Below are 25532 nucleotides of genomic sequence, written 5' to 3'. Positions count from 1 at the left end.
GTCCTGGCCTTGCACACGAGACTGAAGAGGACTGGCGCCTGGTTAGCCACAGAACTGAAACACTTTATTGCAGGGACTCAGCCAGCTGAGCTCTTCCGTTGAGAGGAGCGCGGGCAGGACAGAGCAGGCCTTTGACACTGAGGCCGCCATTGCATCAGCAGGCATTGCCCCAGCGGGAAATGGTGGTGGTGCGCTGCAGCCAGCCCTGGATCCTCTTTGTCCTGCTGATCAAACCTTTTCTCCTATTAGGAACTGCACCAACTTGTGCAGCCACGTAAGGAAATCCCACAGCTTCTGCACTGGAAGTGGGCAGGGTATAAACCTTCCTGCTTCTGTTGGTGTTGGCCTGTGAACGGGGGTGGAGGTGAAGGCTGGCTGCGGCCTTGCAGTAGTCGCTACTGCTGTGTGCAGGCCCATCTGTTCCAGGATCCAGTTGTAGAAGTGCTGGGTGGAGGTGTAGACTCCGGGCTTCTTTGCTCTCGCACAGCCCATCCCCCAGCTGGTCAGGCCAACAAGCCAGAAGTAGTCAGCGCTCTTGTCTTGGCACACAAGAGGCCCACCGCTGTCCCCCTGCAGCAGAGGAGAAAGGATGAAGGGGTTGTTGGGTGGCCACCGTCAGCCCAGTGGCTGGCTCCTTCCCTCTCGTGGCACTTCCAGAGCTGTATTTAGTGGCCAGCCAAGCTCTGGAGAAGCTTGCCTGGGAGGGGGCGGTGGGCCTGTAAGGCAGGGCTCGCTCTCCCTGCGGCACACTTGTCCTGCAGGTGCTGCAGAAGGATGTTGCACGTTTGGGATGGTGAAGCTCTGGGCTGCCAAGGGCACTGGGTGGGCTTTGTGGACATAGTGCCAGGCCTCTGGGACAAGGCAGGCAGGCCCTGGGCAAAGGCGTGCAAAAGGGGAAGGGGGGTAAGGCCCTCAGCAGTGGGACACAGCAATGGGAGTGTGAGTGGCCAGGACAAGCCCGTGACGGTGCAGGTTTGGGCAGTTGTGGCAGGACTGCCCGTGCTGCCGGGGCTTGGCTTGTAGCACGCTCCTACCTGGCAGGTGTCGATGCCACCCTGCGGATAGCCAGCACAGATGTTGTGGGTGTGGATGGCCCCTTTGTACCAGCCGCTGCTGTTACAGACCCCGGCATCAATGAGGTGGACCTGGGCCTCCTGCAGCACATATGCCAATCCTCCATCTGTGAAGAGCACAGAAAGAAATGAACACCCAGCAGCTCATTGCCAGTTCTCCTTCCCTGCGTGACTGAAGCCCTATCCCGGGGCTCGGCTTTGCATGTGGGGAGGCGCTGGACCGCTCCTTCCTTTCTGCCTTGCTCTGGGTCAGCGGCTCACGCCCCCCTCTCTAAGAGGCATACGTCCCCACAGCCTGATTCTGGCTTTCGCCTCTGCCGTCAGGAAGAGCAACCTGCCTCCCCAAGCTGGCCAAGCTTGCACTCGCAACGTGACTACATTTTGGGAGCTCACCTCTTGCAGTCCTGGCACCCCAGCCACTGACGTAGCACTCTGTCAGCTCCGAGACTCTCAGTGAGGCATCGGGCACGCAGGCAAGCTGTACATAGCTGTTGCACTGGACAGGCTGCTCCAGTTCCAGCAAGGCAATGTCGTTCCTCCGTGTGATATTATTGAAGTGCTGGTGAACCAGCAGCTGCTTGATGTTGCGCGCCTGGGCCTCAGGTCCCAGCTGGGTCAGCCGGGTGGCACCTACCACCACCTGCCACATGGTGATGTTCCTGGAAGGCAGATGGAGAGAGGGCTCAGAGGGAGCAGAGCCACATGCTGCAGCAGCACAGCAGTCGCCCTGCCTTCTGCTTGGCAAGGCAGAGAGGAAAGCAGTGCTTGGGAGGGTGCGACAGACCACATGCTCCTTGGGCTCAAGCAGTGTCGAGCTGGAGGCTGCTGGGAAGCAGTGGCACAAGCTCAGCCTTCTCCTGAGCGGCCTCTCAGGTGGCTGCGGAGTGCCCAGGCACTGGGCGTACTGCAGGGCAACAGGACATGCTGCAGCACGTGCTGCTGTGCTCAGGGCACCTGCTAGAGTGTGGGGCTAGCTCCGATCCCTGGTCCTCCTTACCTGGCCTCGATGAAGCAGTGGGCTGATGTGAGGACCCACTGTGGGCTGATGAGGGAGCCCCCGCAGATGTGCGCCGTGCCTCCTTCCAGGGGAGCCTCGATGCTGACGATCCAAGGCCAGGCCCCTGGCTGGGCATCTCTGCCACCCACAACGCGCGACATGCCGTAGTGAAAAGCCGCAGGCCGAAGGCCGCAGGTGCCTCTGTAACCAGAAACTCCATTCTGGTTAGCTCCATGCAAGCTTGCGCCATTCCGGCTAAAGGCCAGACATCTTCCCTCCCCTCAAGGCATGGCCAGAAGGGCCGAGGAAACCCGTGGGCTGTGTGCCCACTCCCCTTTCCCCGCTTTCTGCTTCAGCCCGTAGATGAGCTGTGCTGGCAGCCTGGGTGATGGCAAGGAGCTGAGCCTCCCACATGGCCTTCAAGAGCCACTGGGGTGGCCATGGGGGACAAGCAGGACCCCTCCAGAGAAGCTCACAAGGGTTGCCCAATCTCCCCCCCAGAGCCTCGGGCCACTTACCCACAGCTATCCCATGTGCCGTGCACAGGACAGCACATGGCCAGCAGGACAACGAGGAGGAGGAGAACATCCATCACTACCAGCAACATGTGGCAGCTGCAAGAACGAGGGCTTGTCACCACCAGTGTGGCTGCCGACGTACTGCCTGCAGGATTCCTGTTGCCTGGGGTTCTCTTGGATGCGGGGCTGATGTCACAGAGTGCCTGGTTCCAGGTGCTGGGCGTGGTGGCGGTGGGGGAGGGACGGGTGGCAACAGGAGGGGTTCCAAGCAGGACTGGAGGCAGAAGCTGGGATTGCACACCCCCGACAGAGCCTTGTGGCATGCCCTGCTTGCACGATCAGGGTGGGCAGGCCCCGTGGCAGGCAGCAGCGCCTGGCTCCCAGCTCTGCCTGCTAACAGCTCACAGGGCAGCACCCAGAGTGGCCTCGCAGCCTCTTTGGGAAGTTCCCTGCCGCCCTGCTCTCTGCAGCCCTGTGCCACCGGCTGCTTCCCAATAAACAGACACACAACAAAGAACACAATGACTACAGCAGCATGCGCGTGCTTGGGTGTTGAAGAGCCAATCTTTTGATGGCTGTGGCAGGCAAGCAGTGCTGGGCAAGCCAAATAAGCCAAGCACAGCCCAGTGACGTCAACCTTCCTGCACAAAGCACAGTGAAATGCAGGTGCAGCACACTCCTCACTGGCGATGTCAGCCACAGCAACGCGCTCTGGCAGGCGTCGTGTCCTTGCTGTCTGTGAGTTGGATTGCTGTTCTGGGCACACACTGACCATGGCACTTGTGGCAAGGGCAATCGTTGTGAAGCTCTAGGGAGAGAAGGATGCTCCTGCTCTCAAACCTACATGCAATCGTTGTCCGTGGCTTTGGTGAATCCTGCATCAGCCTTGTCTCATCAGTCTGCCTTCTGCCGCTGACTGAAGGAGCCTTGCTCACTCACCTGCTGGAGTGCAGGAGAGAAGCAGGAGCCAGGCATGTGCATTGCATTTGCACAGCAGGGCTAGGTCCCTGGAGGGTCGAGGGCAATGGCTTGAAGGATGGCAGCCTCCAAGCTTGTGAAAGGTGCGGCAGCTGCCTGCTGCCATCCTGGCTTCTGTGGCGAGGCATAAGGCGCACAGCGGAGGGAGCAACCGGGTCCCGAGGAGGAGGAGCGGGCAGGCTCTGTCTGAAAGTGGAAGAGCTGCTCTCAAGGCCCTTGAGGCGCAGCAGGGCTTCCTAGGCCCCAGAACTGGCCTCCAAGCAAGCGGGCTCAAGGCTGCTTTGTGTTTTGAAAAGGGACCGGCTGCCGGTTCCCATGTGTCTGCTGAGAGCAGGCAGAAGGTGGCCTTGGAGATGACAACTTGTCTGCTGGGGAAACCCTGCTCTTTCAGCACCAGTTTTGGCAGGTGGCCAGCGGGGAATGCCGTCAGAGGTGGCCACACTTCACAGACGCTTGGAGGAAGAGATTGGGGTCATTTGGCGGAGAGGACTCTGGCAGAGACAGCAGTTCCCAGGCAAGCCCGTCAGTAATGGCACACAAGTCCAAGGTGACCTAGCTAACAACACCCAAAGACCATGTGTGTTGACAGATGGGGCAAACCTGGGAGCAAAGGGGGGAAAAAATAACTGGGGTTGGCCCCGTCTCTGGGAGGAGAGCAGGGCTGAGAGAGGCAGCACTCAGGGAAGATGAGGGGCACATATAAGCACGGCAAATGGAGAGAAGGGGGGATCAAGGAGCCAGGATTCAGGCATGTGGATGTCCTACAGTGTCAGCCAACGCTCTTGCTCAGCCCCAGCATCCCCACCTTGCAAGAGGACCAGGCCTGCCAACCACTGGCCACCTCTCCACCTCCCAGAGGCAGGAAGGACTTGGAGGTGCTTGAGCATGCATGCCCTCAGCTGCTGCCCACCTAGGCATGCCCCCCCTGCGGGAGCTGCAGAAGGGCCTGCCTCTGAAGCTGCCAGGACCGTCCTCCTCTTGCTCTGTGCTTGGGCCGCGGCAAGCCATGGTGCTGCAGCTCCCAGCTCTGTTCCTACCCAGGACTGCAGGGCATGCCTCCAGCTGAACTTTGATCTCTGGAAGCATGGGCATGCCCTTTGCTTCCTCTTGATCATGCAGTGAAAGGAGTTCTTATGGCTCTGCAGATGATGCTGGAGCATGCTCCCTCCCCAAACAAGTCCGGCTTTCTGTCCAGAGGCCTCAGGTGCTCCTCGTAGCACAGAGCGCAACTCCTCTGCACTCCTAGCAGGCTTGGTGCGGCAAATGAAGAGACGGGACGCAGCTTGATGCAAGCAAGTTGTCCATTTATTAGTGATTTTCTTACACATATATACGTTTCTACCTTCTACATATTACACACTGATTGGTTAAATCTTAAGCGTAAAAAACACTGATTGGTTGATATTTAAGGCACACCGTTAGAACAATAGGAGCTTATTGGTTTACCTTGACATAGCAACAATTTCTATTCCAAAGTTAGGGGGTTTCTTTCTAGGCGGCTTTCTTGATTAGCCAAGTTACATATCGGCGCTAAGCGTTCCCTTATCTGGCTACTTGTTTCTCTGTCCGTCTGGTTGCCTCCTCAACTGTAGCGGCTCAGGGGTCTGCAGTTAGCTTGTTCCTTTGTTCCCAGGGCTAGTGCCCTACAAGTTCTAACAAGACTCTATTCATCAGGCTATCAGTACTTGGACTCTTGTCCTTGAGGCCTTGTCCTACAGATAAATCCAAGTTCCAGGAAAAGGAGAATACTGTCTTAATCGGAACAACAGCAATGGAATTTTTGTGGGTCACAGAGTGTGTAACTAGACATTTAAATATGGAAATCTTTGTATTATTCCAGGCTGTCGACCTATTAATTGTTCAACTTATAACCAGTCTCTTCATGTCGAGGGGGACATGTTATGGTGTTTGTAAAGCAACACCACCAATGGAAAAGTTATCTCTCGCAGGCTAAGTTGGGCACGGGTCCATGAACTGGACATACAAAACTATTTGATAACTTTTGGTCTAGTAGCAATCTTAGTGGAGCTAAGGTATTAAGGGAACCTGACCCTTGGACTTGTGCCATCTATGTGCATCTGTGTGCATAACTAACCACACAGTTACCGTTAAGTGTAACTATAGTAGCCCCGTAGGAGCATGGAAATGTGATCTTTGGATTAAAGGGGAAAAGGCAAATAATTGAATTAAGCACCCTTTGGCTTAAAAGATACCACTTATTTTGAAACTCCATGTAATTCCGATGTAAGGCGCGAAGGAGATGGACCATTTATAAATGGAACTCTGACCCTGAAAGGTCATTATTGGATTTGTGGTCATCACGCCTATCGAAAATTGCCAAATCATTGGAGTGGAACATGTTCTGTGGGTTATATGCGCCCCTTCTGTTGCCTGCTACCAGAGGAAAATGGAGACAGTTTGGGAGTTAGGAGATATGATGACCTTAATCGACATCGGCGGTCCATTGACACTTCTGTAACAGGTGGTAGTGATCAAACTTGGGGCCAAGAGAAGTGGACCCCTCAACGTATCATAAAACACTGTGGACCTGCCACATGGAACCCCAATGAGTGGCTCAGCGGTGCTCGAGAACCTATCTATAATCTAAATCGCATTATTCCATTGCAAGTTGTGCTGCAGATCATTACTAACGAGACAGCACATGCCCTTGGCCTATTGGCAGATCAGGCTACACAAATGCAAACATATGCAGCATCGCACGGTTCTTGATGACCTGCTAGCCAAAGAAGGAGGTGTTTGTGGTAAACTAAATGATTCTAATTGCTGCTTAAAAATTGATGATAGCGGCAAAAATGTTGAACGGGTTACTGCAGGAATATGAAAGCTGGCCCGTGTTCCTGTCCAGACATGGAAAGGCTGGGACATTGACATGTTTTCCTGGCTCCCTGGTGGTCCATGAGTTAAGCGAACCCTATTTTATTTGTTATGTGGTCTTGCCATGCTGATGTTTTTACCCTGTATTTTTTTATATGTTTTACCATGTTTTATACAATTGATTCAACATGTTGTAGCTAAGATGCATTTTATAACTACTGTCTGTGTTTAACGCTGTTTACACTCTGTTTATACTCTCAACTTATAAACTCAGAGTTTATACCATATTAACACTGTTCAACGGTGTTAAACAAATTCGTGCTGTGCACCAAACTACACCATCAGTAATACAGATTGTATAGTGTTATTGCTTATTTTCTTTTACCTAAATTGGCGACCGAAGTTCCTAGACCCAGACGATACATGCGCATTAAGCTAAGGGGGCGTGGAAATCTATTTTCCTACTGCGTATCCTGACCGCGACTTTAGCAAAGCAGGGCAGCAGACTGCTTTAACCACGAGGACTGCAATTGCTTCGCTTTGTGTCGTTGAATTTGCAGGAAATAATGGAATACCTGTATGTTCTTGTACCAATTTATTTTGCCACCTTTGTTGTGCTAACTATCGCTTTGATTTTTATTATGATACTTCTACTTGCCCTTGTGAATGCACATTATCTTGTAATTATCCTTGTAAACCTTTACTTCTTCTTCTTCTTCTTCTTCTTCTTCTCCTCCTGAAACCAGGGACCATGTCTCTATTCCTTCCTCCTTTCTCTACTCTATCGTTCATGTCACCTCAGAGAACAATTCATAAGTTAGCGATGTTGAGCCACAGGGTGGTGTAAGAGACTGCGCCGGTGAGACCCATCATCGCCACAGCAGAGGTGTTGTCCCAACATTGCTATGGCAGGAAACTCATGCCATCGCCACAGTGAATGATCTACCTATACGTTGTTAAGGCAGGAAGATAACACCACTGCCACCGCAGAGATTTATCTATACATTGTTAAAGGAGGAGACCGATTGATGCCATGGAGCAATGAGGGGATGCTGATCCTGCAAAACTTAACCAAACCCCTGTGCATGCACCCAGACCTTGGGGTCAGGGGGGTAAAGGTGCTTGGAGGCCCCTGAGGACCATGCTGGGCACGTACACCATTGCTGGGTGGAAGGCGTGGCGAAGCAGAACAGCTTGAAACAACTGTATAAAAGCTGGAAGCAACTAACGTCGGACGGAACATTCCCGCACCAGACTTGGAAACGAATCGGACTGTTGGGACACCACAGCACTGGGGTGTAGCTATTGCTGTGAATTCTTTCTTTCTTCCCTTCTTTTTTCCCTCCTTTTTCTCTCTGTATCTCTCTCTCTCTCTCCCTTGGCATTTGCAGATTTCTTGTTGGGCAAATAAAGTTCCTTGGCTCTTGACTCCGTTTTGAGTCTTAATTCTGTTCCCGAGAATACAGAGAGAACCATGCTCTGGTCACAGACCAGCATGCGACACCCATGCACCTGAAACAGGCAGCAAGGAGTCAGGAAATATTTCTCCTGATGCTGCTGAGGGCTTGCTTATCTTTCATCCTCGTTCTTCACCTTTCTGTCCTTTTTTTCTTTAATCTTCTGGCCGCCAGAAGCCTCTTGCTTCTGTCTTTTGGCGTTTCTTTCCACTTGTGCTGTCACCCCACCTTGCACAGCCAAGTTCTCCCTTCCTGGGCTTTTGGTCTTCACTTGCTGTCCAGAGCCTGCAAACTCGGAGTGATCTGGCACATGTCGGACAAGGGAGCATTTCTCATGCTGCCGCTGACCTGCCCATCCACTGAACAGCAGAGCAGATGCTCTGTGGTCGCTTCAGCAACATGCACTTCCTCCTCCTCCAGAGAGGGGATGGTGAAGCCTTTGACTCCTGTGAGAATCCTTAGGGGACGTCTGCCGGTTGGTTGGCCTCAAGAGGGGCCACAAGGTCAAACTTTACTTTGTGTCAAGCGTGCATAAATGCTTTCCTTTCTTTCTGGCCAATTTTTTAAAGAACGGGTAGAACATACACACACACAGGCAGGCGATTGAGTGGAAGCATGCAAGTGCATTTGGGCCAAAGGATGGCAACCGGTCCTGCCCAGCTCCATGTGCCAGCACATCTCCATCTCACCAGCGCTGAGCGGCTGCAGCCATCACTGCTCCCAGCCCTCGGCCGTGGGGCCAGCCGGCACCAGTGCCATTACCAACGCCACTGCCAACACCAGCAGCACCTCTGCCCCTGTGCCACTGCACCGTCAGCGCTGGCAGCTGGTCCAGGGGCTCCTGTTCTGTCTCCTGCATGGCGGCAGTGCCCAGCAGACCCGCTGGCACATGGTGGTGGTGATGCGGGGCCGGTGTTGCTGTGGGATGGCCACCCTCCCGCTGCGGGCTGGGGCCGGCCGGTATCCAGGGAGTATGCCCACAGCCAGCGGGGCTTCGTGGTGCCATTGCGATGTCACTAGTAACGTGAGCCACTCTTCACCATCTCTTCTTTCTCTCCCGTCCTTCCCAAGGCTGAAGCCCTTAATTAGGAATCTCTTCAGTCACCAATTTTGACAACTTTACAGGGGGTCAGCTTGACCTCACCTTTGTGCACACAAGTCTTACACATGCAGTTCAACACAATATGAGAGTTTAGCACTCACTCAAGAGTCCCCTAATTTGGGAGTTTATATGACAGAGCCAGTGCTGCCTCCCTGCCCACCCGGTGCTCTCTGCTGCAGAGTTGCTTTGGGTTTCCTTGCCCACTCTGTTACGGAGCAGCCAGAGCCGGCAGGCTTCTGAACACTGTGGGATTTCTCCTTTCAGGTCTGGTTGATCTGAATGAGGTGGGCACCTGGGGGGCTGCTCCTATGCCAGCCTAAATGGATATTCCCACGCGCGTGCAGCTGCATTCCAAAGAGCCAGACACACGAACATACACACAGAGAGAGTGCCACAATGAATGTGAAAGGCAAAACAGATTGACACAGACAAAGCAATACCTTGACAAGTATCCCTGCAGATGGAACCACTGCTTACACCCATGTGAATGCAGTCCAGGCCTTTCCGGGGTTTCCAGATGTCCTGGTTTCAGTTGGGATAGAGTTAATTTTCTTCTTAGTGGCTAGTACAGTGCTGTGTTTTGCCTGTGATGTGAGAACAATGTTGATAGCCGCACTGATGTTCTTAGTTGTTGCTGGGTAATGTTTATACTAAAGTCAAGGGCTTTTTGGATTCTTGGGCCTTGCCAGCCAGAGGGCTGGGGGAGCACAAGAGACTGGGAAGGGACACAGCCAGGTCAGCTGCCCTGAACCAGCCAAAGAGGTATTCCATACCATGGGACGTCATGCTTGGTCTAGAAAGTAGGAGGGTTAGCTGGGGAGGGATCGTTGCTCGGAGACTGGCTGCGCATCAGTCAGCACGTGGTGAGCAGTTGTACTGTGCATCACTTGGGGGTTTTCTCCCCTTTTCCCTTTTCCTTTGGATTTTACCCTTTTCCCCCACCTTTCCATCCTAATTGTTACTATTATCATTGTTATTACTGATGTTCCTACCTCTTTATTCTGTTTAAATTATTAAATTGTTCTTATCTCAACCCTCAAGTTTTACATTCCTTTCTGATTCTCCTCCCCAGCCCTCCGGATGAGGGGGAGTGAGCAGGCGGCTGCGTGGTGCTTGGTTGCCCGCCGGCATGAAACCATGAGACCAGAGGATGAGGCTACTGAAAGAGAAACACAGCTTCACTCCCTGGATTCATAAGCACAGCGTGTTCGTAGATGCCTCAGATAACAGTCTGGAAATTAAGTCCATGTCATATGTGGGGCTCAAAGCCAAGGCTCCCTCAGCAGTGCCTGGTGCAAGCCTTGGGTCTTTCTAGATCTCTGTTTCCTGGGCCCTGAGAGTCCACGTTCAAGTTCGCTTGCGCCTCATAGAGACACACACAGGGATCCCACCAGGAGCGGGCCTAAGGCATTCTGTGCTTCCAACTGCCATCCCCAAGGCCCTGAGCCCCGCAGTGACCTGCCTTCCCTTGTTCCACTGCACCCTCATCCTCCTTGCTCAGCAGGCAGAGCTTCAGCCCTTTGCTGTGACCCTTTGTGCCCGACTTGTCTGCCCGCAGCCTGCTTCCTTCGGCAGGTGCCGGGTGTGGAAGTCCTGGCCTTGCACACGAGACTGAAGAGGACTGGCGCCTGGTTAGCCACAGAACTGAAACACTTTATTGCAGGGACTCAGCCAGCTGAGCTCTTCCGTTGAGAGGAGCGCGGGCAGGACAGAGCAGGCCTTTGACACTGAGGCCGCCATTGCATCAGCAGGCATTGCCCCAGCGGGAAATGGTGGTGGTGCGCTGCAGCCAGCCCTGGATCCTCTTTGTCCTGCTGCTCAAACCTTTTCTCCTATTAGGAACTGCACCAACTTGTGCAGCCACGTAAGGAAATCCCACAGCTTCTGCACTGGAAGTGGGCAGGGTATAAACCTTCCTGCTTCTGTTGGTGTTGGCCTGTGAACGGGGGTGGAGGTGAAGGCTGGCTGCGGCCTTGCAGTAGTCGCTACTGCTGTGTGCAGGCCCATCTGTTCCAGGATCCAGTTGTAGAAGTGCTGGGTGGAGGTGTAGACTCCGGGCTTCTTTGCTCTCGCACAGCCCATCCCCCAGCTGGTCAGGCCAACAAGCCAGAAGTAGTCAGCGCTCTTGTCTTGGCACACAAGAGGCCCACCGCTGTCCCCCTGCAGCAGAGGAGAAAGGATGAAGGGGTTGTTGGGTGGCCACCGTCAGCCCAGTGGCTGGCTCCTTCCCTCTCGTGGCACTTCCAGAGCTGTATTTAGTGGCCAGCCAAGCTCTGGAGAAGCTTGCCTGGGAGGGGGCGGTGGGCCTGTAAGGCAGGGCTCGCTCTCCCTGCGGCACACTTGTCCTGCAGGTGCTGCAGAAGGATGTTGCACGTTTGGGATGGTGAAGCTCTGGGCTGCCAAGGGCACTGGGTGGGCTTTGTGGACATAGTGCCAGGCCTCTGGGACAAGGCAGGCAGGCCCTGGGCAAAGGCGTGCAAAAGGGGAAGGGGGGTAAGGCCCTCAGCAGTGGGACACAGCAATGGGAGTGTGAGTGGCCAGGACAAGCCCGTGACGGTGCAGGTTTGGGCAGTTGTGGCAGGACTGCCCGTGCTGCCGGGGCTTGGCTTGTAGCACGCTCCTACCTGGCAGGTGTCGATGCCACCCTGCGGATAGCCAGCACAGATGTTGTGGGTGTGGATGGCCCCTTTGTACCAGCCGCTGCTGTTACAGACCCCGGCATCAATGAGGTGGACCTGGGCCTCCTGCAGCACATATGCCAATCCTCCATCTGTGAAGAGCACAGAAAGAAATGAACACCCAGCAGCTCATTGCCAGTTCTCCTTCCCTGCGTGACTGAAGCCCTATCCCGGGGCTCGGCTTTGCATGTGGGGAGGCGCTGGACCGCTCCTTCCTTTCTGCCTTGCTCTGGGTCAGTGGCTCACGCCCCCCTCTCTAAGAGGCATACGTCCCCACAGCCTGATTCTGGCTTTCGCCTCTGCCGTCAGGAAGAGCAACCTGCCTCCCCAAGCTGGCCAAGCTTGCACTCGCAACGTGACTACATTTTGGGAGCTCACCTCTTGCAGTCCTGGCACCCCAGCCACTGACGTAGCACTCTGTCAGCTCCGAGACTCTCAGTGAGGCATCGGGCACGCAGGCAAGCTGTACATAGCTGTTGCACTGGACAGGCTGCTCCAGTTCCAGCAAGGCAATGTCGTTCCTCCGTGTGATATTATTGAAGTGCTGGTGAACCAGCAGCTGCTTGATGTTGCGCGCCTGGGCCTCAGGTCCCAGCTGGGTCAGCCGGGTGGCACCTACCACCACCTGCCACATGGTGATGTTCCTGGAAGGCAGATGGAGAGAGGGCTCAGAGGGAGCAGAGCCACATGCTGCAGCAGCACAGCAGTCGCCCTGCCTTCTGCTTGGCAAGGCAGAGAGGAAAGCAGTGCTTGGGAGGGTGCGACAGACCACATGCTCCTTGGGCTCAAGCAGTGTCGAGCTGGAGGCTGCTGGGAAGCAGTGGCACAAGCTCAGCCTTCTCCTGAGCAGCCTCTCAGGTGGCTGCGGAGTGCCCAGGCACCGGGCGTACTGCAGGGCAACAGGACATGCCGCAGCACGTGCTGCTGTGCTCAGGGCACCTGCTAGAGTGTGGGGCTAGCTCCGATCCCTGGTCCTCCTTACCTGGCCTCGATGAAGCAGTGGGCTGATGTGAGGACCCACTGTGGGCTGATGAGGGAGCCCCCGCAGATGTGCGCCGTGCCTCCTTCCAGGGGAGCCTCGATGCTGACGATCCAAGGCCAGGCCCCTGGCTGGGCATCTCTGCCACCCACAACGCGCGACATGCCGTAGTGAAAAGCCGCAGGCCGAAGGCCGCAGGTGCCTCTGTAACCAGAAACTCCATTCTGGTTAGCTCCATGCAAGCTTGCGCCATTCCGGCTAAAGGCCAGCCATCTTCCCTCCCCTCAAGGCATGGCCAGAAGGGCCGAGGAAACCCGTGGGCTGTGTGCCCACTCCCCTTTCCCCGCTTTCTGCTTCAGCCCGTAGATGAGCTGTGCTGGCAGCCTGGGTGATGGCAAGGAGCTGAGCCTCCCACATGGCCTTCAAGAGCCACTGGGGTGGCCATGGGGGACAAGCAGGACCCCTCCAGAGAAGCTCACAAGGGTTGCCCAATCTCCCCCCCAGAGCCTCGGGCCACTTACCCACAGCTATCCCATGTGCCGTGCACAGGACAGCACATGGCCAGCAGGACAACGAGGAGGAGGAGAACATCCATCACTACCAGCAACATGTGGCAGCTGCAAGAACGAGGGCTTGTCACCACCAGTGTGGCTGCCGACGTACTGCCTGCAGGATTCCTGTTGCCTGGGGTTCTCTTGGATGCGGGGCTGATGTCACAGAGTGCCTGGTTCCAGGTGCTGGGCGTGGTGGCGGTGGGGGAGGGACGGGTGGCAACAGGAGGGGTTCCAAGCAGGACTGGAGGCAGAAGCTGGGATTGCACACCCCCGACAGAGCCTTGTGGCATGCCCTGCTTGCACGATCAGGGTGGGCAGGCCCCGTGGCAGGCAGCAGCGCCTGGCTCCCAGCTCTGCCTGCTAACAGCTCACAGGGCAGCACCCAGCGTGGCCTCGCAGCCTCTTTGGGAAGTTCCCTGCCGCCCTGCTCTCTGCAGCCCTGTGCCACCGGCTGCTTCCCAATAAACAGACACACAACAAAGAACACAATGACTACAGCAGCATGCGCGTGCTTGGGTGTTGAAGAGCCAATCTTTTGATGGCTGTGGCAGGCAAGCAGTGCTGGGCAAGCCAAATAAGCCAAGCACAGCCCAGCGACGTCAACCTTCCTGCACAAAGCACAGTGAAATGCAGGTGCAGCACACTCCTCACTGGCGATGTCAGCCACAGCAACGCGCTCTGGCAGGCGTCGTGTCCTTGCTGTCTGTGAGTTGGATTGCTGTTCTGGGCACACACTGACCATGGCACTTGTGGCAAGGGCAATCGTTGTGAAGCTCTAGGGAGAGAAGGATGCTCCTGCTCTCAAACCTACATGCAATCGTTGTCCGTGGCTTTGGTGAATCCTGCATCAGCCTTGTCTCATCAGTCTGCCTTCTGCCGCTGACTGAAGGAGCCTTGCTCACTCACCTGCTGGAGTGCAGGAGAGAAGCAGGAGCCAGGCATGTGCATTGCATTTGCACAGCAGGGCTAGGTCCCTGGAGGGTCGAGGGCAATGGCTTGAAGGATGGCAGCCTCCAAGCTTGTGAAAGGTGCGGCAGCTGCCTGCTGCCATCCTGGCTTCTGTGGCGAGGCATAAGGCGCACAGCGGAGGGAGCAACCGGGTCCCGAGGAGGAGGAGCGGGCAGGCTCTGTCTGAAAGTGGAAGAGCTGCTCTCAAGGCCCTTGAGGCGCAGCAGGGCTTCCTAGGCCCCAGAACTGGCCTCCAAGCAAGCGGGCTCAAGGCTGCTTTGTGTTTTGAAAAGGGACCGGCTGCCGGTTCCCATGTGTCTGCTGAGAGCAGGCAGAAGGTGGCCTTGGAGATGACAACTTGTCTGCTGGGGAAACCCTGCTCTTTCAGCACCAGTTTTGGCAGGTGGCCAGCGGGGAATGCCGTCAGAGGTGGCCACACTTCACAGACGCTTGGAGGAAGAGATTGGGGTCATTTGGCGGAGAGGACTCTGGCAGAGACAGCAGTTCCCAGGCAAGCCCGTCAGTAATGGCACACAAGACCAAGGTGACCTAGCTAACAACACCCAAAGACCATGTGTGTTGACAGATGGGGCAAACCTGGGAGCAAAGGGGGGAAAAAATAACTGGGGTTGGCCCCGTCTCTGGGAGGAGAGCAGGGCTGAGAGAGGCAGCACTCAGGGAAGATGAGGGGCACATATAAGCACGGCAAATGGAGAGAAGGGGGGATCAAGGAGCCAGGATTCAGGCATGTGGATGTCCTACAGTGTCAGCCAACGCTCTTGCTCAGCCCCAGCATCCCCACCTTGCAAGAGGACCAGGCCTGCCAACCACTGGCCACCTCTCCACCTCCCAGAGGCAGGAAGGACTTGGAGGTGCTTGAGCATGCATGCCCTCAGCTGCTGCCCACCTAGGCATGCCCCCCCTGCGGGAGCTGCAGAAGGGCCTGCCTCTGAAGCTGCCAGGACCGTCCTCCTCTTGCTCTGTGCTTGGGCCGCGGCAAGCCATGGTGCTGCAGCTCCCAGCTCTGTTCCTACCCAGGACTGCAGGGCATGCCTCCAGCTGAACTTTGATCTCTGGAAACATGGGCATGCCCTTTGCTTCCTCTTGATCATGCAGTGAAAGGAGTTCTTATGGCTCTGCAGATGATGCTGGAGCATGCTCCCTCCCCAAACAAGTCCGGCTTTCTGTCCAGAGGCCTCAGGTGCTCCTCGTAGCACAGAGCGCAACTCCTCTGCACTCCTAGCAGGCTTGGTGCGGCAAATGAAGAGACGGGACGCAGCTTGATGCAAGCAAGTTGTCCATTTATTAGTGATTTTCTTACACGTATATACGTTTCTACCTTCTACATATTACACACTGATTGGTTAAATCTTAAGCGTAAAAAACACTGATTGGTTGATATTTAAGGCACACCGTTAGAACAATAGGAGCTTATTGGTTTACCTTGACATAGCAACAATTTCTATTCCAAAGTTAGGGGGTTTCTTTCTAGGCGGCTTTCTTGATTAGCCAAGTTACATATCGGCGCTAAGCGTTCCCTTATCTGGCTACTTGTTTCTCTGTCCGTCTGGTTGCCTCCTCAACTGTAGCGGCTCAGGGGTCTGCAGTTAGCTTGTTCCTTTGTTCCCAGGGCTAGTGCCCTACAAGTTCTAACAAGACTCTATTCATCAGGCTATCAGTACTTGGACTCTTGTCCTTGAGGCCTTGTCCTACAGATAAATCCAAGTTCCAGGAAAAGGAGAATACTGTCTTAATCGGAACAACAGCAATGGAATTTTTGTGGGTCACAGAGTGTGTAACTAGACATTTAAATATGGAAATCTTTGTATTATTCCAGGCTGTCGACCTATTAATTGTTCAACTTATAACCAGTCTCTTCATGTCGAGGGGGACATGTTATGGTGTTTGTAAAGCAACACCACCAATGGAAAAGTTATCTCTCGCAGGCTAAGTTGGGCACGGGTCCATGAACTGGACATACAAAACTATTTGATAACTTTTGGTCTAGTAGCAATCTTAGTGGAGCTAAGGTATTAAGGGAACCTGACCCTTGGACTTGTGCCATCTATGTGCATCTGTGTGCATAACTAACCACACAGTTACCGTTAAGTGTAACTATAGTAGCCCCGTAGGAGCATGGAAATGTGATCTTTGGATTAAAGGGGAAAAGGCAAATAATTGAATTAAGCACCCTTTGGCTTAAAAGATACCACTTATTTTGAAACTCCATGTAATTCCGATGTAAGGCGCGAAGGAGATGGACCATTTATAAATGGAACTCTGACCCTGAAAGGTCATTATTGGATTTGTGGTCATCATGCCTATCGAAAATTGCCAAATCATTGGAGTGGAACATGTTCTGTGGGTTATATGCGCCCCTTCTGTTGCCTGCTACCAGAGGAAAATGGAGACAGTTTGGGAGTTAGGAGATATGATGACCTTAATCGACATCGGCGGTCCATTGACACTTCTGTAACAGGTGGTAGTGATCAAACTTGGGGCCAAGAGAAGTGGACCCCTCAACGTATCATAAAACACTGTGGACCTGCCACATGGAACCCCAATGAGTGGCTCAGCGGTGCTCGAGAACCTATCTATAATCTAAATCGCATTATTCCATTGCAAGTTGTGCTGCAGATCATTACTAACGAGACAGCACATGCCCTTGGCCTATTGGCAGATCAGGCTACACAAATGCAAACATATGCAGCATCGCACGGTTCTTGATGACCTGCTAGCCAAAGAAGGAGGTGTTTGTGGTAAACTAAATGATTCTAATTGCTGCTTAAAAATTGATGATAGCGGCAAAAATGTTGAACGGGTTACTGCAGGAATATGAAAGCTGGCCCGTGTTCCTGTCCAGACATGGAAAGGCTGGGACATTGACATGTTTTCCTGGCTCCCTGGTGGTCCATGAGTTAAGCGAACCCTATTTTATTTGTTATGTGGTCTTGCCATGCTGATGTTTTTACCCTGTATTTTTTTATATGTTTTACCATGTTTTATACAATTGATTCAACATGTTGTAGCTAAGATGCATTTTATAACTACTGTCTGTGTTTAACGCTGTTTACACTCTGTTTATACTCTCAACTTATAAACTCAGAGTTTATACCATATTAACACTGTTCAACGGTGTTAAACAAATTCGTGCTGTGCACCAAACTACACCATCAGTAATACAGATTGTATAGTGTTATTGCTTATTTTCTTTTACCTAAATTGGCGACCGAAGTTCCTAGACCCAGACGGTACATGCGCATTAAGCTAAAGGGGGCGTGGAAATCTATTTTCCTACTGCGTATCCTGACCGCGACTTTAGCAAAGCAGGGCAGCAGACTGCTTTAACCACGAGGACTGCAATTGCTTCGCTTTGTGTCGTTGAATTTGCAGGAAATAATGGAATACCTGTATGTTCTTGTACCAATTTATTTTGCCACCTTTGTTGTGCTAACTATCGCTTTGATTTTTATTATGATACTTCTACTTGCCCTTGTGAATGCACATTATCTTGTAATTATCCTTGTAAACCTTTACTTCTTCTTCTTCTTCTTCTTCTTCTTCTCCTCCTGAAACCAGGGACCATGTCTCTATTCCTTCCTCCTTTCTCTACTCTATCGTTCATGCCACCTCAGAGAACAATTCATAAGTTAGCGATGTTGAGCCACAGGGTGGTGTAAGAGACTGCGCCGGTGAGACCCATCATCGCCACAGCAGAGGTGTTGTCCCAACATTGCTATGGCAGGAAACTCATGCCATCGCCACAGTGAATGATCTACCTATACGTTGTTAAGGCAGGAAGATAACACCACTGCCACCGCAGAGATTTATCTATACATTGTTAAAGGAGGAGACCGATTGATGCCATGGAGCAATGAGGGGATGCTGATCCTGCAAAACTTAACCAAACCCCTGTGCATGCACCCAGACCTTGGGGTCAGGGGGGTAAAGGTGCTTGGAGGCCCCTGAGGACCATGCTGGGCACGTACACCATTGCTGGGTGGAAGGCGTGGCGAAGCAGAACAGCTTGAAACAACTGTATAAAAGCTGGAAGCAACTAACGTCGGACGGAACATTCCCGCACCAGACTTGGAAACGAATCGGACTGTTGGGACACCACAGCACTGGGGTGTAGCTATTGCTGTGAATTCTTTCTTTCTTCCCTTCTTTTTTCCCTCCTTTTTCTCTCTGTATCTCTCTCTCTCTCTCCCTTGGCATTTGCAGATTTCTTGTTGGGCAAATAAAGTTCCTTGGCTCTTGACTCCGTTTTGAGTCTTAATTCTGTTCCCGAGAATACAGAGAGAACCATGCTCTGGTCACAGACCAGCATGCGACACCCATGCACCTGAAACAGGCAGCAAGGAGTCAGGAAATATTTCTCCTGATGCTGCTGAGGGCTTGCTTATCTTTCATCCTCGTTCTTCACCTTTCTGTCCTTTTTTTCTTTAATCTTCTGGCCGCCAGAAGCCTCTTGCTTCTGTCTTTTGGCGTTTCTTTCCACTTGTGCTGTCACCCCACCTTGCACAGCCAAGTTCTCCCTTCCTGGGCTTTTGGTCTTCACTTGCTGTCCAGAGCCTGCAAACTCGGAGTGATCTGGCACATGTCGGACAAGGGAGCATTTCTCATGCTGCCGCTGACCTGCCCATCCACTGAACAGCAGAGCAGATGCTCTGTGGTCGCTTCAGCAACATGCACTTCCTCCTCCTCCAGAGAGGGGATGGTGAAGCCTTTGACTCCTGTGAGAATCCTTAGGGGACGTCTGCCGGTTGGTTGGCCTCAAGAGGGGCCACAAGGTCAAACTTTACTTTGTGTCAAGCGTGCATAAATGCTTTCCTTTCTTTCTGGCCAATTTTTTAAAGAACGGGTAGAACATACACACACACAGGCAGGCGATTGAGTGGAAGCATGCAAGTGCATTTGGGCCAAAGGATGGCAACCGGTCCTGCCCAGCTCCATGTGCCAGCACATCTCCATCTCACCAGCGCTGAGCGGCTGCAGCCATCACTGCTCCCAGCCCTCGGCCGTGGGGCCAGCCGGCACCAGTGCCATTACCAACGCCACTGCCAACACCAGCAGCACCTCTGCCCCTGTGCCACTGCACCGTCAGCGCTGGCAGCTGGTCCAGGGGCTCCTGTTCTGTCTCCTGCATGGCGGCAGTGCCCAGCAGACCCGCTGGCACATGGTGGTGGTGATGCGGGGCCGGTGTTGCTGTGGGATGGCCACCCTCCCGCTGCGGGCTGGGGCCGGCCGGTATCCAGGGAGTATGCCCACAGCCAGCGGGGCTTCGTGGTGCCATTGCGATGTCACTAGTAACGTGAGCCACTCTTCACCATCTCTTCTTTCTCTCCCGTCCTTCCCAAGGCTGAAGCCCTTAATTAGGAATCTCTTCAGTCACCAATTTTGACAACTTTACAGGGGGTCAGCTTGACCTCACCTTTGTGCACACAAGTCTTACACATGCAGTTCAACACAATATGAGAGTTTAGCACTCACTCAAGAGTCCCCTAATTTGGGAGTTTATATGACAGAGCCAGTGCTGCCTCCCTGCCCACCCGGTGCTCTCTGCTGCAGAGTTGCTTTGGGTTTCCTTGCCCACTCTGTTACGGAGCAGCCAGAGCCGGCAGGCTTCTGAACACTGTGGGATTTCTCCTTTCAGGTCTGGTTGATCTGAATGAGGTGGGCACCTGGGGGGCTGCTCCTATGCCAGCCTAAATGGATATTCCCACGCGCGTGCAGCTGCATTCCAAAGAGCCAGACATGCACATACACACAGAGAGAGTGCCACAATGAATGTGAAAGGCAAAACAGATTGACACAGACAAAGCAATACCTTAACAAGTATCCCTGCAGATGGAACCACTGCTTACACCCATGTGAATGCAGTCCAGGCCTTTCCGGGGTTTCCAGATGTCCTGGTTTCAGTTGGGATAGAGTTAATTTTCTTCTTAGTGGCTAGTACAGTGCTGTGTTTTGCCTGTGATGTGAGAACAATGTTGATAGCCGCACTGATGTTCTTAGTTGTTGCTGGGTAATGTTTATACTAAAGTCAAGGGCTTTTTGGATTCTTGGGCCTTGCCAGCCAGAGGGCTGGGGGAGCACAAGAGACTGGGAAGGGACACAGCCAGGTCAGCTGCCCTGAACCAGCCAAAGAGGTATTCCATACCATGGGACGTCATGCTTGGTCTAGAAAGTAGGAGGGTTAGCTGGGGAGGGATCGTTGCTCGGAGACTGGCTGCGCATCAGTCAGCACGTGGTGAGCAGTTGTACTGTGCATCACTTGGGGGTTTTCTCCCCTTTTCCCTTTTCCTTTGGATTTTACCCTTTTCCCCCACCTTTCCATCCTAATTGTTACTATTATCATTGTTATTACTGATGTTCCTACCTCTTTATTCTGTTTAAATTATTAAATTGTTCTTATCTCAACCCTCAAGTTTTACATTCCTTTCTGATTCTCCTCCCCAGCCCTCCGGATGAGGGGGAGTGAGCAGGCGGCTGCGTGGTGCTTGGTTGCCGGCCGGCATGAAACCATGAGACCAGAGGATGAGGCTACTGAAAGAGAAACACAGCTTCACTCCCTGGATTCATAAGCACAGCGTGTTCGTAGATGCCTCAGATAAAAGTCTGGAAATTAAGTCCATGTCATATGTGGGGCTCAAAGCCAAGGCTCCCTCAACAGTGCCTGGTGCAAGCCTTGGGTCTTTCTAGATCTCTGTTTCCTGGGCCCTGAGAGTCCACGTTCAAGTTCGCTTGCGCCTCATACAGACACACACAGGGATCCCACCAGGAGCGGGCCTAAGGCATTCTGTGCTTCCAACTGCCATCCCCAAGGCCCTGAGCCCCGCAGTGACCTGCCTTCCCTTATTCCACTGCACCCTCATCCTCCTTGCTCAGCAGGCAGAGCTTCAGCCCTTTGCTGTGACCCTTTGTGCCCGACTTGTCTGCCCGCAGCCTGCTTCCTTCGGCAGGTGCCGGGCGTGGAAGTCCTGGCCTTGCACACGAGACTGAAGAGGACTGGCGCCTGGTTAGCCACAGAACTGAAACACTTTATTGCAGGGACTCAGCCAGCTGAGCTCTTCCGTTGAGAGGAGCGCGGGCAGGACAGAGCAGGCCTTTGACACTGAGGCCGCCATTGCATCAGCAGGCATTGCCCCAGCGGGAAATGGTGGTGGTGCGCTGCAGCCAGCCCTGGATCCTCTTTGTCCTGCTGCTCAAACCTTTTCTCCTATTAGGAACTGCACCAACTTGTGCAGCCACGTAAGGAAATCCCACAGCTTCTGCACTGGAAGTGGGCAGGGTATAAACCTTCCTGCTTCTGTTGGTGTTGGCCTGTGAACGGGGGTGGAGGTGAAGGCTGGCTGCGGCCTTGCAGTAGTCGCTACTGCTGTGTGCAGGCCCATCTGTTCCAGGATCCAGTTGTAGAAGTGCTGGGTGGAGGTGTAGACTCCGGGCTTCTTTGCTCTCGCACAGCCCATCCCCCAGCTGGTCACACCAACAAGCCAGAAGTAGTCAGCGCTCTTGTCTTGGCACACAAGAGGCCCACCGCTGTCCCCCTGCAGCAGAGGAGAAAGGATGAAGGGGTTGTTGGGTGGCCACCGTCAGCCCAGTGGCTGGCTCCTTCCCTCTCGTGGCACTTCCAGAGCTGTATTTAGTGGCCAGCCAAGCTCTGGAGAAGCTTGCCTGGGAGGGGGCGGTGGGCCTGTAAGGCAGGGCTCGCTCTCCCTGCGGCACACTTGTCCTGCAAGTGCTGCAGAAGGATGTTGCACATTTGGGATGGTGAAGCTCTGGGCTGCCAAGGGCACTGGGTGGGCTTTGTGGACATAGTGCCAGGCCTCTGGGACAAGGCAGGCAGGCCCTGGGCAAAGGCGTGAAAAAGGGGAAGGGGGGTAAGGCCCTCAGCAGTGGGACACAGCAATGGGAGTGTGAGTGGCCAGGAAAAGCCCGTGACGGTGCAGGTTTGGGCAGTTGTGGCAGGGCTGCCCGTGCTGCCGGGGCTTGGCTTGTAGCACGCTCCTACCTGGCAGGTGTCGATGCCACCCTGCGGATAGCCAGCACAGATGTTGTGGGTGTGGATGGCCCCTTTGTACCAGCCGCTGCTGTTACAGACCCCGGCATCAATGAGGTGGACCTGGGCCTCCTGCAGCACATATGCCGATCCTCCATCTGTGAAGAGCACAGAAAGAAATGAACACCCAGCAGCTCATTGCCAGTTCTCCTTCCCTGCGTGACTGAAGCCCTATCCCGGGGCTCGGCTTTGCATGTGGGGAGGCGCTGGACCGCTCCTTCCTTTCTGCCTTGCTCTGGGTCAGTGGCTCACGCCCCCCTCTCTAAGAGGCATACGTCCCCACAGCCTGATTCTGGCTTTCGCCTCTGCCGTCAGGAAGAGCAACCTGCCTCCCCAAGCTGGCCAAGCTTGCACTCGCAACGTGACTACATTTTGGGAGCTCACCTCTTGCAGTCCTGGCACCCCAGCCACTGACGTAGCACTCTGTCAGCTCCGAGACTCTCAGTGAGGCATCGGGCACGCAGGCAAGCTGTACATAGCTGTTGCACTGGACAGGCTGCTCCAGTTCCAGCAAGGCAATGTCGTTCCTCTGTGTGATATTATTGAAGTGCTGGTGAACCAGCAGCTGCTTGATGTTGCGCGCCTGGGCCTCAGGTCCCAGCTGGGTCAGCCGGGTGGCACCTACCACCACCTGCCACATGGTGATGTTCCTGGAAGGCAGATGGAGAGAGGGCTCAGAGGGAGCAGAGCCACATGCTGCAGCAGCACAGCAGTCGCCCTGCCTTCTGCTTGGCAAGGCAGAGAGGAAAGCAGTGCTTGGGAGGGTGTGACAGACCACATGCTCCTTGGGCTCAAGCAGTGTCGAGCTGGAGGCTGCTGGGAAGCAGTGGCACAAGCTCAGCCTTCTCCTGAGCAGCCTCTCAGGTGGCTGCGGAGTGCCCAGGCACTGGGCGTACTGCAGGGCAACAGGACATGCCGCAGCACGTGCTGCTGTGCTCAGGGCACCTGCTAGTGTGTGGGGCTAGCTCCGATCCCTGGTCCTCCTTACCTGGCCTCGATGAAGCAGTGGGCTGATGTGAGGACCCACTGTGGGCTGATGAGGGAGCCCCCGCAGATGTGCGCCGTGCCTCCTTCCAGGGGAGCCTCGATGCTGACGATCCAAGGCCAGGCCCCTGGCTGGGCATCTCTGCCACCCACAACGCGCGACATGCCGTAGTGAAAAGCCGCAGGCCGAAGGCCGCAGGTGCCTCTGTAACCAGAAACTCCATTCTGGTTAGCTCCATGCAAGCTTGCGCCATTCCGGCTAAAGGCCAGCCATCTTCCCTCCCCTCAAGGCATGGCCAGAAGGGCCGAGGAAACCCGTGGGCTGTGTGCCCACTCCCCTTTCCCCGCTTTCTGCTTCAGCCCATAGATGAGCTGTGCTGGCAGCCTGGGTGATGGCAAGGAGCTGAGCCTCCCACATGGCCTTCAAGAGCCACTGGGGTGGCCATGGGGGACAAGCAGGACCCCTCCAGAGAAGCTCACAAGGGTTGCCCAATCTCCCCCCCAGAGCCTCGGGCCACTTACCCACAGCTATCCCATGTGCCGTGCACAGGACAGCACATGGCCAGCAGGACAACGAGGAGGAGGAGAACATCCATCACTACCAGCAACATGTGGCAGCTGCAAGAACGAGGGCTTGTCACCACCAGTGTGGCTGCCGACGTACTGCCTGCAGGATTCCTGTTGCCTGGGGTTCTCTTGGATGCGGGGCTGATGTCACAGAGTGCCTGGTTCCAGGTGCTGGGCGTGGTGGCGGTGGGGGAGGGACGGGTGGCAACAGGAGGGGTTCCAAGCAGGACTGGAGGCAGAAGCTGGGATTGCACACCCCCGACAGAGCCTTGTGGCATGCCCTGCTTGCACGATCAGGGTGGGCAGGCCCCGTGGCAGGCAGCAGCGCCTGGCTCCCAGCTCTGCCTGCTAACAGCTCACAGGGCAGCACCCAGCGTGGCCTCGCAGCCTCTTTGGGAAGTTCCCTGCCGCCCTGCTCTCTGCAGCCCTGTGCCACCGGCTGCTTCCCAATAAACAGACACACAACAAAGAACACAATGACTACAGCAGCATGCGCGTGCTTGGGTGTTGAAGAGCCAATCTTTTGATGGCCGTGGCAGGCAAGCAGTGCTGGGCAAGCCAAATAAGCCAAGCACAGCCCAGCGACGTCAACCTTCCTGCACAAAACACAGTGAAATGCAGGTGCAGCACACTCCTCACTGGCGATGTCAGCCACAGCAACGCGCTCTGGCAGGCGTCGTGTCCTTGCTGTCTGTGAGTTGGATTGCTGTTCTGGGCACACACTGACCATGGCACTTGTGGCAAGGGCAATCGTTGTGAAGCTCTAGGGAGAGAAGGATGCTCCTGCTCTCAAACCTACATGCAATCGTTGTCCGTGGCTTTGGTGAATCCTGCATCAGCCTTGTCTCATCAGTCTGCCTTCTGCCGCTGACTGAAGGAGCCTTGCTCACTCACCTGCTGGAGTGCAGGAGAGAAGCAGGAGCCAGGCATGTGCATTGCATTTGCACAGCAGGGCTAGGTCCCTGGAGGGTCGAGGGCAATGGCTTGAAGGATGGCAGCCTCCAAGCTTGTGAAAGGTGCGGCAGCTGCCTGCTGCCATCCTGGCTTCTGTGGCGAGGCATAAGGCGCACAGCGGAGGGAGCAACCGGGTCCCGAGGAGGAGGAGCGGGCAGGCTCTGTCTGAAAGTGGAAGAGCTACTCTCAAGGCCCTTGAGGCGCAGCAGGGCTTCCTAGGCCCCAGAACTGGCCTCCAAGCAAGCGGGCTCAAGGCTGCTTTGTGTTTTGAAAAGGGACCGGCTGCCGGTTCCCATGTGTCTGCTGAGAGCAGGCAGAAGGCGGCCTTGGAGATGACAACTTGTCTGCTGGGGAAACCCTGCTCTTTCAGCACCAGTTTTGGCAGGTGGCTAGCGGGGAATGCCGTCAGAGGTGGCCACACTTCACAGACGCTTGGAGGAAGAGATTGGGGTCATTTGGCGGAGAGGACTCTGGCAGAGACAGCAGTTCCCAGGCAAGCCCGTCAGTAATGGCACACAAGACCAAGGTGACCTAGCTAACAACACCCAAAGACCATGTGTGTTGACAGATGGGGCAAACCTGGGAGCAAAGGGGGGAAAAAATAACTGGGGTTGGCCCCGTCTCTGGGAGGAGAGCAGGGCTGAGAGAGGCAGCACTCAGGGAAGATGAGGGGCACGTATAAGCACGGCAAATGGAGAGAAGGGGGGATCAAGGAGCCAGGATTCAGGCATGTGGATGTCCTACAGTGTCAGCCAACGTGCTTGCTCAGCCCCAGCATCCCCACCTTGCAAGAGGACCAGGCCTGCCAACCACTGGCCACCTCTCTACCTCCCAGAGGCAGGAAGG

At 54.6% G+C, this 25532-nt stretch overlaps 3 protein-coding genes across 4 annotated transcripts; all 3 read right to left on the bottom strand.

Annotated features, from left to right (window-relative positions):
* Positions 1-2330, bottom strand: LOC308062496 (acrosin-like). 2 transcript variants are annotated; one of them, XR_013927609.1, is made up of 3 exons: positions 2071-2330; positions 1035-1732; positions 1-570 (listed from the first exon to the last, which is right to left on the bottom strand). XR_013927609.1 is itself a non-coding variant. In XM_080384087.1 (2 exons), exons 1-2 carry the CDS (start codon positions 2229-2231, stop codon positions 1345-1347), a joined length of 549 nt encoding a protein of 182 aa, XP_080240213.1. In that variant the 5' UTR covers positions 2232-2330; the 3' UTR covers positions 994-1344. The 2 variants fall into 2 exon arrangements, 1 of the variants encoding a protein (XP_080240213.1); XM_080384087.1 differs by lacking the exon at positions 1-570 and having other exon boundaries at positions 994-1732.
* Positions 2331-10550: 8220 nt separating this feature from the next.
* On the bottom strand, positions 10551-13695 carry LOC308062074 (acrosin-like). Its single transcript, XM_080383005.1, has 3 exons — positions 12621-13695; positions 11585-12282; positions 10551-11120 (listed from the first exon to the last, which is right to left on the bottom strand). Exons 1-2 carry the CDS (start codon positions 12779-12781, stop codon positions 11895-11897), a joined length of 549 nt encoding a protein of 182 aa, XP_080239131.1. The 5' UTR covers positions 12782-13695; the 3' UTR covers positions 10551-11120; positions 11585-11894.
* Positions 13696-19956: 6261 nt separating this feature from the next.
* LOC308062406 (acrosin-like) lies at positions 19957-25011 on the bottom strand. The gene is made up of 4 exons (XM_080383850.1): positions 23170-25011; positions 22566-22831; positions 22134-22279; positions 19957-21669 (listed from the first exon to the last, which is right to left on the bottom strand). The coding sequence occupies exons 1-4, from the start codon at positions 23328-23330 to the stop codon at positions 21328-21330; spliced, it is 915 nt and encodes a 304-aa protein (XP_080239976.1). The 5' UTR covers positions 23331-25011; the 3' UTR covers positions 19957-21327.
* Positions 25012-25532: the final 521 nt, after the last annotated feature.

The sequence above is a fragment of the Falco punctatus genome (genome assembly GCF_963210335.1).
Source record: "Falco punctatus genome assembly, chromosome: 4".
In the NCBI taxonomy this organism is placed as follows: domain Eukaryota; kingdom Metazoa; phylum Chordata; class Aves; order Falconiformes; family Falconidae; genus Falco; species Falco punctatus.
Note: the sequence above shows the minus strand (reverse complement) of the source record. Positions and strands in the feature narration are given on the sequence as shown.